The sequence below is a fragment of the Grammomys surdaster genome, unplaced genomic scaffold (assembly GCF_004785775.1).
Source record: "Grammomys surdaster isolate TR1022 unplaced genomic scaffold, NIH_TR_1.0 194, whole genome shotgun sequence".
In the NCBI taxonomy this organism is placed as follows: Eukaryota; Metazoa; Chordata; class Mammalia; order Rodentia; family Muridae; genus Grammomys; species Grammomys surdaster.
This window is the reverse complement of record NW_021604639.1, coordinates 2939803-2960952: the sequence shown is the minus strand read 5'-3', so window position 1 is coordinate 2960952 and position 21150 is coordinate 2939803. Positions and strand designations below refer to the sequence as shown.

At 38.7% G+C, this 21150-nt stretch overlaps 1 protein-coding gene across 1 annotated transcript in view; it reads right to left on the bottom strand.

The window, feature by feature from the left end:
* Positions 1 to 21150, bottom strand: part of Hecw1 (HECT, C2 and WW domain containing E3 ubiquitin protein ligase 1) — a 145055-nt gene that overhangs the window by 26788 nt on the left and 97117 nt on the right. The window contains exons 17-19 of the mRNA XM_028769853.1: positions 20385 to 20505; positions 19564 to 19677; positions 18590 to 18742 (exon numbers count right to left, since the gene is read on the bottom strand). Of these exons, the coding sequence (XP_028625686.1) occupies positions 18590 to 18742; positions 19564 to 19677; positions 20385 to 20505 (388 nt within the window). The remainder of the gene's footprint in view (positions 1 to 18589; positions 18743 to 19563; positions 19678 to 20384; positions 20506 to 21150) is intronic.

Genomic DNA, 21150 nt, shown 5'->3' with positions numbered 1-21150 from the left:
TGTGAGAGCAGGGCATCTGCCTCTGCCCCTGGCCAGCTGCAGTGCTAAGGAGAGCACTCCTGAACATCGTGGAAGTTGCAGGTGTGCTGGCCTGAGGGTGTGAATATGGGAGTGCTGGCCCTGACACTCACTTCCTGTGGTAGCATGGACAAAGGAAAGCTACCCTCCTCCAGACTCCTCCCTCATGGTCTGCAGCAGGTGGGAGACCTGGCCCTGGAGTCACAAGAACAGAAGAGCTGGGCCTGTTCCCCACCAGCTGCAGCACATGGGAGAGTGGATGCTATACCTTGCCTGTGCAGCACAGTAGAGCTGACCCTGGAATTGGGAACATGGGTGAGCCCCCCTCCCAAGGATGTGAGCATGGGGGAGCTGCTCTCTCCACTTGTCTGCTGTGCCACGACACAGGAGATGGATAGATGCCCCACCCCTACTACCTATGGCAGGCAGGAAAGCTGGCTTCAAGGTCATCAGTGTGGAAGAGCTGGCCCTGCCCTTCTCTCCTGCAGCACTCAAGAGCCCAGTACCTCACTTGGGGAACACATTAGAGCCGACCCTGATGGCAGGGGTGCAGGTGAGCTGACCCCAATGGTGTGAGTGTGGAGAGATAGCCTTTCCATTTGTCTGTCATATAGCTGCATGGGAGAGATCCCCTCCCTCACCTTTGCCTCTTGTCACCTATGGCAGGTGGGAGAGCTGTTCCTGCCCTTCACCTGCTGCAGCACTAGGGAGAACGGGCCTTTTATGTCACCTTGGCAGCACATACTAGCTGGCCCTGGATGAAGGAATTGCAGGGGAGCTGGATCTGAGGTTATGAATGTAGCAGAGACAGTCCTGCATCTTGCCTGATGAGGAAGAGACACACTTCTCCATTGTCCCTCACGTGGGCAGTAAGGAAAGCTGGCTCAGGGTCATGAGAGTGGGAGAACTGTCCCTGTCCCTCACTGGCTGCAACACTAGGAGAACAGGTCCTCCACCTCACCTGGGAATCAATATAAAGCTGTCCTTGGTTGCAGGGTTTGCCAGTGAGCCTGCCCTGAGAGCAGGAGAGCCAGCAGGCTTACCAGGTCAGGTACCTCTAAGGCCCAGATCTAGTTTTGAATGGGTCTTGAATTGGTCCACTCCAACATTCACCCATTGATGAACTGCTAGTGTGCATGAAAAGGCCAGTCCTACATATCTAAAACTACAGGATCTCCATGACTACAGAATCTCCATGACACTGGATATTCAGTAGGAGTCCCAGTGAGGTTCTATTATTGAAAGAGTTGCAGAAGCTTGAGGTCTTGTACCAGACCAATGAGGGGGAGGTGGGCATCCTTTCAGAGACATGGGAGGAGGAATGGGTTGAGGAACTGTTGGGGATAAACTGGGAGGTGGGGCAATAGCTGGATTGTAAAAAATAAAATAAAATAAAATAAAATAAAATAAAATAAAATAAAATAAAACAAAACAAAATAAGATAAAAACCTCTACAAGGAAACAGTTATATGAACAATGAGACATCTTACAGAATGAGAGGAAAACTCTCCCCACTGTATTTCCAAAATGGGTATTAACATCCAGAATCTGATAGAATTCAAAACATATACACCAGAACATTAAATCATCCAACTCAATTATGAAATGCATAAAGATTTCTGAAAATGAATGTTTCAAAAGGGTAATCTGTGTCCTTACCTGTCAGGGAAATGTAAATCAGAATTGTTTTGGATTTCTATATCACCCAGTAAAAATGGATGTACATCTTCAAGTAAAGAAATGATAACAAATGCTAGCAAGGATGTGGGAGAAGAGAAACCTTCACACATTGCTGGTGGGAAGTGAACTGCTGTGGCTGCTATGGAGTCAATATGGAAGTCCCTCAAATAACTAAAGTGTATAGATCAGTGTGGTTCCCAGCTTTCATCAGAGAAGCTTCTGATTGCCCAGCAGCAGTGGATATAAAAACTCATCAGGCTAACACATATGTATAGCACTTAAAATAATTTATTGTAATTGTTGTCGTATGTATTCCTTCTCTTACTGATTTTAGAAAGAAGAGATTTTGCTCATTTTACTTTTGTGATGCAACATACAGTACACTCAACTGATAGTTGTTAAATTAGTGAAGTTTTTCCTCACCAGCTTATCATTGTCCTATATAATATGATAATTCACCTAAAATTTCATTTTTTGTTGATAATTTCAACCCACGACCTCTGAGACACCTCAAATTTTATGCTTACAAACTAATAAAAGAAATTGAGTGATTACATACAGTATAATTTGTATGTTAAGCCGTAAGTTATGTTATTACTATTAGAAGATAAACTTCCTGAATGGAACATTTATGAGAGATGGCATGTAATTATTGGTATCAGTTTAATACCTTTCATAGTGACTTGTCTGTTCTGCTTGTCCCCTGTTGGAATAAATATACCAATTTCTTTCTCATAGCCTCCACCATTCACTTCCCAAGATTCATAGGAAAAGGGGAGACAAATGGGAATTTTCAAGTTTCATTCTGTTCTTGTCCTGAGAATTGTGTGAGCCTGAATTCAAAGCTAATGATGGATTTTTTTGGTGAAGGAAATTTTAAGATATCATAGTTGTTAGGCTCTGCCGTTTACTGTTCACTGCTCTTACCTAGGATTACAGTAAGACTGAACAGCAAAAATACAGAAAGATGCATAAAATGTTCAGTTTGTTGAGAAAAGAAGGACAAGTGAGTTTGAAGTTACAAACAAGGAGGGTTTAGAGAAAGCAGATATATAATTATTAAAGAAAATAGTGCAATTAAAGAGAAACTCTGAACTATGTACTGGGACAATAGAAAAGGTACTTTAGGCATAAGTAATATGACAATCATTGAAGATTTCAACTTGTGGGGTAAATTTATTAGGAATTAGAGAATGCTACAACTGAAGGAGTTCTTTGCTAGAAAACAACCCCTAGGGAAGTTTTTTTTTCCCTCAGGTTCATCCCCCAAGATACACAGAGGACACTGGAACTGTGATAGGAGGGGGACAGCCTACATACCAAGCTGCCTGCAGAAATCTCCAGCACTGTTCACATGATACCAGTTTTACAGGAATGCAAAATACAAGAGTTTTAGGGTCATGGATGCCCTTGTATCAAGAGTCTAGAAAGCCACTGAGGCCAGGCATTGGTGTCAGGGTCTGATTTTCTGAAAGGAGACCACCAACAGATCATTGTAGAAAGCCATGGAGGTAATGCATAGGGTTTGGTGTTAGCCCTTTTGGATTTCAGTCATTTTAGTTTTGCTTTGAAATGATCATCTATCTTCCTGTTCCTGTCTTTTGGAATGAGAGTGTTTAGTCTAGCCATAGCAAGATATATCTATGTATCTTGATACTTTAGAGATATATATCATGATACTTTTGCTTCATAGGAGCTTACAGTTAAGAGATGTCCTTGAATCTCAGAAGAGACTTTAGATAGCTGTTTGGGGACTACTAACACTGGGGTAGTGGTAGTTAGAGATGTACTGAATGTATTTTGTACTTTGAGATTGCTATGATCCTGTGGGAATTAGGGATGGAAGTTTACGGCTTAAAAGAACTATGTTTTGGCTTCTCCAATGCCCTCTTAAGCCTTTCCTTCTAACCCATCTCTATTCTTTTGTGACTTTCTGCTGATCTGAAGAACTATTTCCCTGCTGACCAGGGAACTCCAAATATGGCTAGGGTCCAGATTCAGACAACAGTACCAAAAACCTGGATCATGCACCCAACAAAGGAGACATCAGATATCTATACCAAGGAAACACCTGAAACATTTTACCTCCAGTTGCATAGATTCCCAGTTCAAAACATCCAGAAAATCCAGGGCATCATGAAAAGATCAAGCATATGAATAATAGATATACAACAAGGGACAAATCCTCAGGTCAAAAGCATAAAAATATTTTTAACAAAATCAGAAAAAAATAATTTCCTAATCTAAAGAAAGAGATGCCTATTGGGAGAAAAGAGGCATACAGGAAACAAGCAGATAGGACCATAAAAGAAACTTCTCATGACACAATATAATAAAACACTAAATATACAGACCAAAGAAAGCATATTAAAAGCTTCAAGGGAAAAAGATGAAGTCATATGTAAAGACAGATTCATTAGAATACCATCTGACTTCAACAGAGAACTTAAAGCCAGAAGGACCTGAATGGATGCTTTATCAGTTCTAGAGGATCACATATGTTAGTCTAGTTCACTATACCCATCAAAATTATAAATCACAATCACCAGAAAAAGAAAAAAACATTTCATAATAAATACTTATGTGCCAAACAAATACGTAAAGGAAATGCTACTATAGCTAAAATCACACGATTGACCCTTATACAGTGATAGTAAATGACTTCAATGCTCAACTCTTGCCAATAGACAGCCTATTATGATTAAAAACTAAATAGAGAATGTCTTGAGTTAAATGTCATAAATCAAATGGACCTACCAGACAGCTACAGAACATTGCACCAAAACCACTAAAGAATACACTTTTTCTCAACAGCCAACAACTTTCTGCAAAATTGGCCACATATTAGGACACAAAGCAAGTGTCAGCAGGTATAGGACAATTGATACAATTTCCTGCATCTTACCTGACCATCACGTATTAAAGCTGTATACCAATGACAATAGAAACAGCAGAAAGTGTGCAAACTTGTGGAAGCTGAACCACCAATAACCAAGAGAAAACTGGGTCAAAACAGAAATTGAGAAGGAAATAAAAAGCTTTTTAGAGTTGAATGAAAATATAGACATGACACATCCAAACCTATGAGACACAAAGCAGTTCTAAGAGGTACTGAGTATCTATATTAAGAAGAGTTAGCATTTTGAGAAAATCAGCAAAATTTACAAATATTTCATCAAATTAACTAAAAGACAGAGTAATAACTCAACCAAAGATAGGAGAGAGTCTGACGAGTTGCCATGAGTTCCATGGAAGGGAAGAGTCTGGGCTCTCTGGAGCATAGTCTGGTTCCATGGACAAGTGTAGTAGATTTTTAGAATAGAAACAACATAGTGAGACAGAATATAAAGTGAGACAGAATGAGGTGGCATTATTACATGATGTTGATTGATAGCACAAATAATTTTTTTATAGCTATGTCAGATAATTCAGAGTCTTGTGTATCAAATCTGAAATTTCCGTCTTGTAGAGCTCTGTGTATGAATTACTCAAATACCCTTTTGGATAGGGTAAATGATCAGCAACACAGTAAGAAGTCAGGGTATTCAGACAATTGATACATGACATAATTGGATTCAATGTACAATCAGCTGGATATTGTGAATTTAATATTCATCTTCACTCTATTTTAGATGAAATAAATCTTTAACAAGACAAATGAAGATAGGGATCATTGACAAAGAACTGGAACCACTTAATGCCAGAAACAGTTTTTGAGATCAGTATTTCAAGAAAGTTTCTAGAAGGAAAATTTTCTAAAGAAGTCACCCATGAAATGGATGGGATTATGGTTCAACCCATCAGAAAATGCACGCCAGGCTAATACGATGCAGTTTTGAAATGGAAACTTTCCACTCTGAACTCTGTAGGTTTCTCCTTAAGATGAGAATGAGAGGAGTAGGGTTGCTTCCTTAGAATGCTAGCCTTCTCTGTATTGGAGGCTATGAAAGGTCCTTTGTGCAAACCAAGGCAACAAAAGAATTAAAACACTAAAGTGGAGTGCATATTTGAGAACAGCAGCTAGGTCTTCATGAGACAAGCCAACAACATGGCCATGGCTATGTCTGCAATGACATCTTAAACCCTGTCACCAGAAAGATGATGTTTGGATACAGTGACATATATGCCACAGTTGGAGAAGAGTAAAAGCAAAACTATAGCATAGACCATGACACAGAGCTCACGCCATACCCTTCCTCCCCACCACATGCATTGGCCAGTGTAGACCCTGCCTCTGAGATCAGGTTCAACAGGAAAGAAATGAGAAAGAATGCTGTTGTCTCTCATTTACAGTCAAGGTAATTAAAAACTAAGAAGTGTGGCTTGATGCTGGAACATGTCGGATTTTTTTTTTTTAAAGGAAGACACATAGCCAGAATGAATATATTTGATAATTTGGTTACTAAGTACTACAGCTCATCATGGACCTACATATTTTATCTATATACAATAAATTCAGTCTTACTTTGTGGAATTTTCAGGTTGAAATAGCTGAAGAGATTGAAGGCAGTGAGACCTTATTATGTAGATGGATACTTTTACATTTGACTCATACCCAGCAATCTGAAATGCTAGCACAGAAAACATTGAGCTTCTTAGATATTAGATTTTAAGTTGAAACAAAAACTAGGCAGCAGCATTACACATTTTTGCTGTCATCATGGGTCTCCCATATTTCTGAATTTTTTGTTATAAGCAATGACAAGGTCAGGTATTGTGCTGTATTAAACAATTTTGTTTGGCCATCCCATTTTAAGAAGTTTTTTGGGGGTGCAGAATTAAAAAATTTAAACAATAACACCTCACTTTTTTTGTGAATTGCATCTTTTCTTTAGAAAGTATTTTGCCTATTTCTGTTGTTTCAGCTACAGTGTCAGATGTCCCAGGTTCTCATCCTGGTTGTGATTTGGAGTTATTTCATGGCATTTAGATATGAGACCCAGGTCCTTTATGTGCTGCTGTCCTGGGAACACTGCTTCCTTCCACTTCCAGGGCGCTCTCTGCTTACCTCTGAGAGACCATTGCAGAATACTCCCTGTGGTCTCTGGGAGTGACATCAAACACAAATAGTGCTAGTTCCCTCAAACAAAGTTCAAGACAATGGCATCTGATGTCTTTGGTTAGGAAATGATATCAGCTGAACTGGACACTGTCTCTAGAAAATGTCATCCCGCCACTGGACAGATGCAGGAGCATCGCAGACAATGAACATGGAGGAAGTGAAGACATTGCTCCCAGAGCCACAACTGCACCTCTGCATGAGGGATGCTAGTTCAATGGTCCCCTGTCATTACTAGGAAACTGTTCTGAGAGGCTTGGTAAGGAACTCATAATTAACTATTAGCAGATTAATATATTTGGTTTTAGAGACACAGGTTTTAAGTGAATATATTTTAAACTAATTCTCATGATCTGAGTTATAAAAAACATATATATATATATATATATGTGCAACAGTGTGTATTTTTTTTTAATTTATAGTCAACAGTGTAAGGCCTGAATGAGTTACCTAGTAGATGTGTATCTGACACAATTTCTATTTGACATAGCACAGATTTACCAAAAATGTATTTATATGCACTTGAGTTTTAGTGTTTATAAACAGTTTTCTCCTGAAGTGCATTTGTATATGAGACACTAGGACTGTGCTTGGGATTCTCTTTCTTTTGTTCCCAAGTTATGTAATGTGTAGCATGTTTATTCAAAACATGTCATAGTGATTTCCTTAGGGTGCTATTGTACATTTGGACACTAAAGGGATTTAAATACCCAATTGCTACAATGACTACTGAGGGAAAAATTTTCAAGATTCCTTCTGTCTTTTACAAGATGGACACAAAACAATGCCTGTGTGTCTCTGTGCAAGCTAGTGCCTGATGTCCCAGGGTCAGCAACTTTTCATGCCATTGACAGTTTGCTCTGAGCTCATATGAAGGCATAGCCCTTTTCAGACATAAAAGCAAGCTTTTGCCAGTGATAGCTAATAGAGTTAAATGTTTATGGCAATCCTAACCCTTTAAGTGGGTATGAGGAAAGAGTATTTTATAGGACATACTTTTCCCAGTTTTCCCTCTTCTTTTAATTATGGTAACATTATAATCATTGATCTTATAAGCAGATACCTCATCATCTCCAAACATACAGCCTAACAAAGAGTCATAACATTCACTAGGGTTGTTGGATTGAGACATAGAAGCAGGACTTTGAAATGCCAACAAACAAACAAACAAACAAACAAACAGACAAACAAAAAAATCCCTTTCCTTCTCAGCTCATCTCTCAACAGCTGTTCTTAAGCCAAAGTTTTCTAGATAATTATAAGACTTTGCTTTTCTGAATTATCACATATAAAAGTTTGTTTTGTCTTGTTTCTTTGTTGCTTGGAAAAATATGTTGACTACTGCCTGGATGGAGCCTTTGAAAAGGATCCAACAGTTCCTCTTGATGAAAGTCTTAGGGAAGCTAGGGATACAAAGGACATAATTTAACACAATAAAGGCAATTTACAGCAGCATTGTTATCTTAAATGGAGCAAAACACAAAACAAGAAGAACAAGACAAGGATGCACACCCTCTCCCTACCTATTCAATGTAGTACTTGAAGTCACAGCCAACACAGTAAGACAACTGTAGGAGATCAAGGGGATACAAATAGAAGAAGTAAAACTACCCTTATTTCAGGATGAAATTATTTTACATATAAATGACCATAAAGATCCCACCAAGAAAAACCTTTCAATAAAGTAGGAGGATACAAAATGAACACATAGAAATTGATAGTCTTCTTATCTTATATACAAATAACAAACATACTGAGGAAGAAATTAGGGAAACAGTACCTTTCACAAGAGCCTCAAAAAATGTCTTCAGATAACCCAACCAAGCAAGGAACGACATGTATAATAAAGACTTTAAGGCATTGAAGAATGAAATTGAAGAAGATATCAGAAGATGGAAAGACCTCCCACAGAAATTGAAACAAAAAAACTTAAACTTCTTATGCAAACACAATAACTCAGGATAGCTAAAATAATCCTGAACAAAAAAAGAACTGTTGGAGATATCATCATCCCATATTTCAAGATGTGCTACAGTGTTATCATAGTAAGAGCAGTGAGGTAGTGGCATAAAAACAGGCACACTGATCAATGGAATTGAACTGTAGATCCAGATATACATGTACAGACACCTGATTTTTGACAAGAAAGCCAAAATGTACAAATTGGAGAAAAGTCAACATCTTTAACAAGTGATACTGGTCAAATTGGATAGCTGTATGTAAAAGAAAAAAGTAGATCTATAGCTATTACTCTACACAAAATTCAACTTCAAGTGGATCTAGGACCTGAATAGAAGAGAAAGTAGAGAATAGACTTGATTGCATTGGCACAGGAAAGGGCTTACTGAACAGGACACTGATAGCACAGGCATTAAGGTCAACAACTCTAGTAAATGGGACCTCACAAAGATAAAATCAATCTGTAATGCAAAGGACATCATCATTCATGAAAAGTAGTAGTTTACAGAATGGAAAAAGCCTTTACCAATTACACATATGACAAAATTTTAGTATCTAAAATATATTTTCTAAAAAGCTGAACATAAAGCAATTAGTGTCATTTGGTATATCATCCATTGTCCAGGATAGGCCTTGCGCCAGGAATAGTTGGCTGACATCAAATAGATTCCATGGTTTTTGTTTTTTTTGCTTGTTTGGTTGGTTGGTTTTGGTATGACTTTTGTTTAGGTATTTTTTGTTATATTGATTATTTTGTTTTTAGTTTGTTTATTTTTATTTTATGAGGAGAGAGAAAGAGTGTGTGTGTGTGTGTGAAAGAGAGAGAGAGAGAGAGAGAGAGAGAGAGAGAGAGAGAGAGAGAGAGAGGGAGAGAATTAGATGAGATGAGGTGGGGAAGATATGGGAGGAATTGGGGTGAAGAAATTATATAATCTAAACATATTGTATGAAAAATTTAAATACAAGGAAACAACCCAATGATGTTTCTCAAATGTTGAAACACAAATGTCTGAGATTTATGAAATGTTGAGCATCCTTGACCATCAGGGAAATGAAGATTAAAACCCTCTGGCATTTCATCTTACCTTAGTCATAACTGCCAAGATTAATTAAAAAAATGACAACACATGCTGGTGAGGATGTAGAGAAAAAGGGACACTTATTCATTGCTGGAGTGAATGCAAACTGGTATAACCTCTATTGAAACCAATGTAGAGGTTCCTCAAAATGATGCAAATCGATCAATCTACCAGAAGAATAAGCTTAGGCATATGCCCAACTCTGCATTTTACAACAGAGATACAGGGTCATTTGTTTCTGATACATTCATAATCTTCAGAAATTGGAAACTGCTTACTGCTGAAGATACTGCATACTTAAGACATAGGGTTCAGAAAATTCGAGCTGGATCTGACTTGAAAGCCACTTTCCTGAAGTCTATTGTATATGGTTCCAGAAAATATGAAACCTGCCAATGAAGGGCTAAACAATTAAGCAGTGCTACTCAGCTATGATATCTATGAACCACAGCAATCACCAGTGTGATAAGAGATGCTTAGAGATGCAGTAAGTGTCAGTCACCTGTTGGTGGGAATGGACAACAATCTAACTGGACTTAAGACCCACTCAACAGGAGGAAAATCATGTTTGATACTGAAAACCTATGCAGCTTTTCAGGGCTACGGAAGTCACAAACATTAGCAAAGACTCTACTACTGCCACTTTGCTAGTCTAGCATAATTCTTTACTATCTCCTAAACCTTATCCTCACACCCACAGGTAATTGTAGCTACCACTCCCCACATCAAAGAAGTCTTTCTGTATATTAGCCCTCTATCGGGTATATATTGATAAAGATCTTTTCCCAGTCTCTTGGTTACCATTTTGCCCTATTGACAGTGTCATTTGCTTACAGAAGCTTCAAAATTTTATGAGGTCCCATTTGTCGATTCTTGATTTTAGAGCATAAACCATTGGTGTTCTGCTTAGGAACTTTTCCCCTGTGCCCAAGAATTTGAGGCTCTTCCCCACTTTCTCTTCTATTAGATTCAGTGTATCTGGTTTAATATGGAGGTCCTTGATCCACTTGGACTTGAGCTTTGTACAAGGAGATAAGAATGAATCGATTTGCATTCTTTTACATGCTGACCTCCAGTTGGACCAGCACCATTTGTTGAAAATGCTGTCTTTTTTCCACTGAATGGTTTTAGTTCCTTTGTAAAAGATCAAGTGACCATAGGTGTGTGGATTAATTTCTGGGTCTTCAATTTTATTCCATTGATCTTCCTTCCTGTCTCTGTACCAATACTATGCAGTTTTTTATCATTATTGCTCTGTAGTACAGCTTGAGGTCAGGGATGGTGATTCCTCCAGAAGTTCTTTTATTGTTGAGAATAGTTTTCGCTATCTTGGGTTTTTTGTTCTTCCAAATGAATTTGAGAATTGCTTTCTAACTCTATTAAAAATTGAGTTGGAATTTTGATGGGGATTGCATTGACCCTATAGATTGCTTTCAGCAAGATGGCCATTTTTATTATATTAATCCTGCCAATCCATGAGTATGGGAAATCTTTCCATCTTCTGAGATCTTCTTTGATTTCTTTCTTCAGGGATTTAAAGTTCTTGTCAAACAGATCTTTCACTTACTTGCTTAGAGTTACACCAAGATATTATATATTAATTTTGGCTATTGTGAATGGAGTTGTTTCCCTAATTTCTTTCTCAGCCTGTTTATCATTTGTATAAAGGAAGTTTACTGATTTATTTTAGTTAATTTGATGTCCCTCAACAGAAGAATGGATACAGAAAATGTGGTACATTCACACAATGGAGTACTACCCAGTTCTTAAACACAATGACTTCATGAAATTCTCAGGCGAATGGATGGAACTAGAAAATATCATCCTGAGTGAGGCAACCCAGAGACAAAAGAACACACATGGTATGAACTCACTGATAAGTGGACATTAGCCCAAAATCTCACAATGCCCATGATACAACCCACTTAGAAGGAAGGAAGACCAAGGTGTCGATGCTTCAGTCCTTTGTTGAGTGGGAAACAGGATGATCATGGGAGGTAAAGGGAGATGGGTACCAAGGAGGGACAGAAGAGGGGGAGAAAATAAATGGGGCAGTATCAGGAACTAGAGGGGATGTGACAGAAGTAAAGAGGGTCAGGAAATTGAACAAAAATATGTAGCAGGGGGGATGAGGAACTGGGAATAGCCACCGGAGTGTCCCAGACACCAGAGAAAAGTGAGGTTCCCAGGACCCAATGGGATTAATTTTAGCCAAAATGCACAGAGAAGGGGGAGATAGAACCTTTAGAGACCACCTCCAGTAGATAGGCATGGCCCCCAGTAGAGGGATTGGGCTACATTTCAAAAATTTTAACCCAGAAATGTTCCTGTCCAAAGGAAGAACAGGGAGAAAAAAATGAAACAGAGACTAATGAAGGGCCATCTGGGACTGCTGCACCTGGGGATCCAACATCTCTGCAGACACCAAACCCAACACAGTTGCTATGGTCAAGAGGTGTTTGCTGACAGGAACCTGGTGTGGTGGTTCCTTGGGAGGTCCAGCCAGCAACTGACCAATGCAGATGTGGATGCTTGGAGCCAACCATCAGATTGAGATTAGGGAACTTGGTGGGGGTGCTGGTGGAAGGACTGGAGGAGCAGAAGGGGATTGCAACCCCATTGGAAGAACAACATAGGCTCGCCTGACCACCCAGTTCTCCTAGAGACTAGACCACCAACCAAGGAGTGTACCTGGAGGGATCAATAGCTCCAGATACATATGTAGCAGAGGATAGCCTTGCCTGACAGCAATAGGAGGAAGGCCCTTGGTCCTGGGGATGTTTGATGACCCAGTGTAGGGGGATGCTGGAGCAGTGGGGTTGGAGAGAGTGGGTAGGTAGGGAAGCACCCTCATACAGGCAAAGGGGGGGGCAGGTGTGGGATGAGTGGTTGGTGGAGGGGTAACTGGGAAGTGGGATATCCTTTGAGATGTAAATGAATGGAATGATGAATATATATTCATATGTATATGTTATATGTATATATAGTCTCTCTTCTTCTCGCAACAAAAAAATGGAGTCAGTCACAGAAGAACACAACTGGACACAATACGCAATGCAGAGAACCACAGTTCATGGGGAACCCAGCCCCAAGGGTACATTTTATCACAGATCCTATATCTATGTATCAGGGAACATCAATGAAGATAGGTGGAAAGATTGTACAAGTCCAAATATCAGAAAGTCTGATGTGGAAAAGTCTCTCCTAGGAATGGCCGTATAAACAATACAAGGGAATGGCAATCTCAATGAACACGTTAACATGGGATGGGAAAATGTTCTTGGTGGCCCATCCCTAGACAAAGAACTAAAGGTAACAAAGAACTAGAGGAGAATTAGCTTCTCCTAGGGATGATCCTCTTCATTGGATGTCCAATGCATAGTAGGAAGCCTTAAAACCATCTATATACAAGCAACACAAATTGATTCTATAGGTTGTATTGATATGTATTTGTGCATATACATACATATATATCTATAATGTATGTAACAATCCTAATAAAAGAAAAAAGACTATCAAGTTGAGAGTGTTGGGGCATGGGAGGAGTTTAAGGGAGGTTAACTTGGTGGGATTAGAGGGAGATAAGGGAGAGGGAATGTGATATAATATAATACTACTTCAATTTCAAAAATGAAAAAGTGAAAAATAAAAGTAAAAGGATAGAGTAAAAGGAAAATAAAACATTCAGGTAAATAATTGGAACTAGAAACAGACAACTTGAGTAAGGTAACCCTAACCCCAAAAGACAAATATTTCATTTTTTCTTTTATATATGGATATTAGTTTTTTTCATTTCACATTCTTTTTTTAAATATTTTTATTTATTTTTTAAAATCAAATCATAATTTTTACTTATTCACACAGGGGTTATAAACACAAAAAGGCAGGACAAGGGGAAGGGGATGACAACGGAGCGTGGGTGTTCAGGGGGTGTACGGATATCTTTCAGAACATGGTATCGGCTGGGTGAAGGTTCAGGGGACAGGTCACTATGACTCTGTCTATGATTCACTTGTCCTTATCTAAGTTGGTATTATCCGCCAAGGCTATCTATTTGCAAGGTCTATGACTACTCAGGCCAGTAAATTTCCACAAAAACTGCCTGATTATAATAGCTTATAGCCCTCTGTTTCAATGTTTTTCCTCAGAGACACAAGACTTGGTGTTCGTATACATGTATGAGAGGTCTATTGCTGATTTTAGGCCTATGGCTGATTTTAGGCCTCTCCTCCCTTCTCTAAGTATAGAAGGGCTGTGGCAATTCTAATCTTGCAAAGGCAGGGATAGAGGCCTGACCTCCAGTACTTGAAGGGGACTTTGTAATGGCTCTGGTCCCCCTGCTGTTGCCCAGTGAGGCATGAGGGCCATATTCATCCTGAAGTCTTTTTCTTGGAGAGGGGATACTTTTGACATCAACCCCTATGCAGTCAGGCTTGTCCCTCAGGGAACCCAGAGAGATATTTTTAACTATTATTTATATTCCCTTGCAGTGCTTAGTCCCGCAGCCTAAGCAAGAATTCAGATCTCCAGTCAGAGGGGGTTCTGGGTGGCCCCTCTCTGCTTGGTCTAGGAGAGGAAGTCCTCTCTTTTAGGTTGGGTGGAGATGGGTTTTGGGAACAACCTGGATAGAGTAACAACCTTATCTTGAGTCTTGTGGTCCTCCATAGCTAACTTATGATAATGTATTTGAAAAGGTTTTGCTACCAAATTATTTATCTGTTGTTTCACAAAGTTAGTCTATTTAAGGCCCAGGGACCAAAAGAAATAAGCAAAAAATAACCCAATTAATGGTCCCAAGATGAAAGGAAGTAGGGTTGACAACCATGGAGAGGTTGAAAACCAATTCTTGTACCAGCACTCATCTTTCTTTCTCTCTCTGACTTTTCTCAGGTCCTTCTCCGACCTTTTTCATGCTCTCTTTAACCATCCCTGTCTTGTCTATGTAAAGGCAACATTCTTCTTTAAGTGCCATACACAGTCAAGAGCTGTACACACCCTTTTCTATTGTAAAAGAGTAAATCAAGTCCAATAAAGTCCTTTGAAACTTTTGGAGGTCTCTTCAGATAGCGAGGATGTTAGTTTTTAAGTTTCAGATATGTATGTTTCAATTGGAATAGCCATAGAAGTTAGGTAGCTAGGAAGTAGCCAGGGAGTAAATAGGAACCTTTCAAAGAAGGCAAAATAGAATAGAGTGTTATAAATAGATAAAGGGAAAACTAGATTAGAAGGATTAATAGGGAGGGTTATAAGAGGACAAAATAAAGGAAGGAATATGGAGAGGGTCAACTAAAATTAAGTTCTTTTGAGAAACCATATTGAAAAATAAAGGACAAACCATATTGAAGCCCACTACTGTGGAAGCTTTCTTAAACATATACATATCTAAAAGTAGATTATATAAAGTCACTATGTAATAGGGGAGACAATGCCCTAAGTAGAATCTTATGCCACTAAGTGAAATGTCCAATGTCAGGAATAAGTTACATCCTAGTGAGTCATTGGCTAAACATGTCCTATATCCTCTGACTAACATCACAGAACATTGTCAAGGTTATTAGTTATCCTTCACAAGATGATGGTAAGGTAAAAACCTATTGTTGAAGACACTATTTACTTAATTGATGTATGTTTCTATCTATACTGTATGTAACAATAGTAATAAAAGAAAACAGACTATCAAATTGAGAGTGTTGAGGAATAGAAGGAATTTAAGGGAGGTTAACTGGGTTGGATTAGATAAGGGAGCGGGAATGTGATATAATATTATTGAATATGGAGAAATTTGGCTAGTGCCTGACTAGAAGCTTCACCCCTACTGACTAGTATCCATGGTACTGAAACTGACTTTTCATGCTGCCAGAGAAGAAAAGTAGTCATCAGTATCACCCATCCAAAATCCTGAGACCTGCAAAAGCAACCTGCCTACAATATATATTGGTGTAATAATGGCACAAATGTTAAGGGGGTAAATAACCACTGTTCGTTGGATTTAAGGCCTACTCCATGTGATAGAACCCATACCTGAAATGATCAAAATGTATTTTATGGTCACTTGAACAGTGTCAGCTATGTGATCTATATCATGGAATGGGCCTTAAATTCAATCAGATAATGGTCGGTCACTTCTACAAACTTTGTGTCACTATTGGACTAGTGCAAGATGCAGACAGATCATCATCATAGATTAGAGTTTGTAGCTGGGTTAGTGTTTATTTTTCTTCTTTGGCAGCATGAAGAGTACTTTCCAGTATCATGAACACTAGTTCACCGGTAAAGGCTTTAGGTAACAGCAGTTTGACTTCTCCATGTTCAGTGAGTTGTGTAGGTACTGTCTTCAGCAATAGGGCCTTACTGTCAGTTTGTGGAGAGCAACCGACAGCCTTGGCAGTAGCCTGGGTTGCTTGGTGACTGAACAAACATTACTCTGATGAACATTCTGCTCTATCTGTAGATCAGTGGCTTGTTCAGCTATCATCAGAGTTGTTTCTTCCTTTAGTAGATGGGAACAAGTGCAGAGGCTCAAAGCTGGACTATGTTCAGAAAGGGAGAGACTTTGAAACATTCCATCCTAAATGGAATGTTTCCATCACATCCCTCCATTCAAGGCTCAGGCCACCCTGTGAAAGAAGGTGTGGAAAGATTACAAAAACACCCGTGAAATACAATGAAATCTGGCCCTCTCAACACAGTAGGGCAAGGGAACATACAAACTCACAGACTGTGGTACATGTACAGGATCTGCATGGGTCTGCACCAAATGAGGTCCTAATGCTGAGAGAAGTGGACACAAAGCCCATATCCCTAACACAGAAGCTATCTTCAATAGCTCACAAATGAAAAGTTAGCTCTCTCCAATAACAACTCACTGGGCATACAAACCACTCTTATGGGCTGGCTTCATACCCAGCAGTAGCTGGCCAATACAAAACCAACTCAATGGCATCTTTGGCATTTCTTTTCCTCATAACGTTTTGTGAGGCTATTTTCTTCTTACTCCCTCCTCACCTCTCTCTGTGCATGTGTGTCACAATCATATTACTTTTAGATCAGTAAGGTCAGAAGTTAGTATGGTGAGCATACTCTCTCTTTCCTCTTCCTCTTCCTCTTCCTCTTTCTCCTCCTCCTTCTCTTCCTCCTCTTCTACTTCTCTTCCTCCTCTTCTCCTCTTCCTCCTCCTCCTTCTCCTTTTTATAACCTTTCAGGTCCTTTGCATATATATTATGGCTTTTAGTTTTGTGTTTTTTATGGTATTCCTGTGTGTATGAATGTGTGTGTCTTTACATTTGCATTTGTGTGTGTTACTTAAGCTATTTCTTTGATTCTCTTTCTTCTGTTTGTTTGTTTTGCCCTATTCCTGTTTGTTTGTTTGTTCTTGTTTTATCTTATGATATTGTTATTCTTTAAATGTTTGTTTGTTTTCTAATGAGAAACGAAAAGAGTGTAGATTTGCATGGGAGGAGAGGTGAGTAAGATCTTGGAGGAGTTGGTGGAGCAAATACTTTAATCAGAATATTTTGTATGAAAAAAATCCATTTTCAATAAAATAAAACTAGAAAAAATACTAAAGAGCAAACAAAACTAAAATGTATTTTATAAAAAATTGTAAATAAAGTGTATTAAAAATTTAAAGTTTTATGTTTGGTTATTAAGTTTACAAGGAGTAGACTTGTGATAGTTAATCTTGAGTGTAAGCATGATGGGGATTGGAATCATCTGGAAGATAGACTTTTGAGCTTGTCTGTAGGGATATTCCTAGAGATATTTAAATGTGGTGGGAAGACACATACTCCATGTGAATTGCATTGTTCTACAGGTTAGGGTGCTTGACTTAAATAAAGAGGAGGAAGCATGTAGAGTGCAAGCATTCATAGGTCTCTGCTACCTGATTGCAGAGCAATATGGCCAAGCATTTCACACTCTTGCAACATGCTTCCCCAGGGATGGATTACATCCTCAAGTTGTGAGTGGAAATCCACCTTTCTTTCTTAATTTGTTTTACCTGGTATTTTGTCACAGCAATGTGAAAAATAACAAATACATCTAAGAATTCTCCATAGATTAATTTAATGATAGTATAAATGAGCTGCTTTAAAAAGGACTGGTGTTATCCATTTCTAGAACCCAAAAAAGACCTCCTGAGATCAATGAGATAATCAAATTAGGTCGAGGATGATGTAGCTGTCCGTGACTAAACGTTCTATGTAGATTTCTGGAGGCATCAGCAACAAAAGATACTGAGCCCACAGAGCCACACCGAACTGACAAATTCTAATTTTCATATTCATATTCATAATAGGTAATAGAATTCCTTATTAGAAGCCAATAAAAAACACTGAATTTTCAAATCAGATGGATGCTTAGAGGTCACCTGACTTTTATTTTATGGTAAGATATAAGTCCAATGCTAAAGGCGTATTGGTTCAAGGCAAGAGAATTTTAAAACCATGAATACCTCTGAGATGCATCCAGTGGCCTATTTGTGATTTCAGTAAAATTATCAATTTTTATGATCTATGTCTTCTTGGAGTATTTTAAGTAGGCAATTATTCTATCTTATATCATCAATTGACAGTTGTTATAACATCAGTGTCTTTGGTTCTCTGTAATGTCTTACACTCTCTGTAATGATTAGCATTCTTGAGTCTGTGGGTGTTAATTTAGGATTTTGGCTCTTGGGATCTAACTATTCTTGGCTAACTGCTCCAGATGAAGTTTTTCTAGAGAAATGTTGCTGACTTTTGACTCAAAAAGACAACAAGTTTTAAATATGAAAAGTAAACATTAGAGACCTTACCATTCAAGATAGTTTTCTACAAATGCCGACATCGGGCTGATCTGTACTGTGTAAGTGTCATTCGCAGAATACTCAAAGAGTCCATAGTAAGGGTTGAAGAGCTCCTGAGACAACAGGAAGAAGAACTCTCGAGAAGGGCCGCTGTAGTCCAAGCTGCAAAAGAAGCACAGGTCCAGGAAGTTCAGTTTTGTGATAGTTTTTTTTTTTAATCCAGATCCTAGTGAGGACTGTCAGGTATGGGGCCTGTGAACAGTCTGTTCTCCTTGCAGTGAACTCCAAGTGGAAGTATCAATGTATAGACTACAATATTGGTTTTGGGGAACTTTTTAACCAAATGTCTATGAATGAACTCCTACAGCAATTATATTTAAACTTTCTTCCTTTCAACTATCAAGTATCTATAAGATAAAACACACAGCTGACCCATTGCAAACAAGGCCTTGTTGTGGGAACATAAGAAAATTTCCTACAAAAGTGTGTGAAAGTATGTGTGTGTGTGTATATTCATACAACCTTACAAGTCCATTTCATTTGCCTTTAAGGTAGTTGAATTGCACACTTAGGGAATTAATGAAGTCACAGAATGAAAACTATGGTATATAATTCGATATATGCATTTTGGGGTGAAGAGTTTTGTTTTTTTCCATTTTCAGAAATGTATACCAGCTATAAAGTAAATGTTCAATTGTTCAGGATTTTTATTTATATTATACTTTGGTCTCGGGATCTCAGACTTTGGGACATGCCAGTAACTCAGAATTTTTTCTTTTTTTTCTTTTTCTTTAAAGAGAAAGAAGGCCTTGAAAGAAGGCTTGAGAGTGCCTAGGGAGAGGAAAGCTTACTAAGAGTTTATACTTAGAACCACATTAGGCCAGTGGTTTGTAGCCACTCTATTTTTTTCTAAGAGACATTTCCTCTCATTCCTGGGATTTGAGTTCCCCACACTGATCTGTATGAAGCTCCTGGTGCCTCACCCCTCCTCTCCAACAAAGGTGATGTAGAGCTTGTTTCTCTGGAGCTCCTTCCGGGAGTATGCCATCACCTGATTGAAGGTCCCCTCCAACAAGTGATCTCGACGGATGATGAGCCTGAGAATAAAAGATCATGGTGAATGGAAGCAGTGACATCAGGCTGCTGAGCACTGCTGTGTGCCAATCCTGAGTACTCATTAGTATAGCTCCACTCATTAACTTCTAGTGAGAGAGGGAAAGACAAGACAGAGGTTCTGTCCGTTTGGTACTGGGCTTGACACATTCAAAATGCTGACACTCAAAGAACACACGTATGCTTATCACCTGACACACCCAACTGTATTTAAAATTATTGTTTTGTTAAGTGGTATCATGTGTCTTAGGTTAGGAGGTATCTTAAGTTACGATTTTAAATTTGAGCTCAGCTTTTCAATGAAAATAATAAACCCATGGGGAAGGTAACACTGTTTTTACTTGACTTCATTGCAAAGTTGCAAAGAGTTCACAAAGATTGCCTTGATTACTCTTATATGAATGGAAATATAGGATTTTAGCTTGGGTTAGGGGTCTCTGTTTTCTGGAAAGGTCTGTTGATGATGCCATGTACCTCTTTGTATTAAATCTATAGTTCTTTCTCTTTTTCCTGTCTTCTCCCTTCCAATTACTTGCACATTATTCATTTTTCCTCCAATTTTCTAATTTTCCTATTTATTCCTTTCAGGCCATAGTGTTACCATATTAATATATCCAATGTTGCAGATGCAAAATGTGAATAGATAAAAAAGGTAACTCCCTTAATTTAGGGCCCAGTACTAGGTACTCACTTAATTTTACCCGGACCCTGTCCAAATCCTTTGGCTTCCAGTTTTCGGTAGAAATTGCGGAGCTTAGCTTCAAAATCCCTTCGGTAAGGTGAAGGGGCTCTTGCGCTGGCTCTCTGTAAACCTGTACAGAGAAGCACATAGTGATAGCTATGACTTTTAATTCAGGAACACCTGTGCAGGGTGACAGCAGAGCCATGGAAACATGTCCCGAGCCTTAGTGGCCATCTCTAAGAAATCCCTTTCATTGTCACCACACAATAACTTTTATATTAAATAGAATTAAAATAGCAATGAGAAAGTGGATCCTGATTGGAATGTGTATATGTTCCACTTTAATCATTCAAGTGTGTTTCTGTTAAAAGCACATCCATGAGAATTGTCTTGACTTGCTCATTTCAAAGTTTTCTTATAAGTTGATGACTGAATGTAGAATGAAACAAGAGGACCTTAGCATGTGTAATGTTCCATGCATCTGTACTGATACTGATGCTGAGAAGAAAAATATGCTTATATGCTAGGACTCACACATTTAGGGGTTTATATTAGATCAACATTTCATGAACTGTGTAACTGAATATGGAAGCTGCGTTAATTTTTTCTGAACACACAATAACTATAAGTTAATTCAAAACCAAATGAGTCCTCAGTGTGTCTGGCAGAACTCTCTTGTACTCCACACAACCTTATTGCAGATTTGGTCTGAACATACTACATGTATTCTTTGCACTGTGCATGCTGTCATGGCTTGTGATTTCAATGAACACTG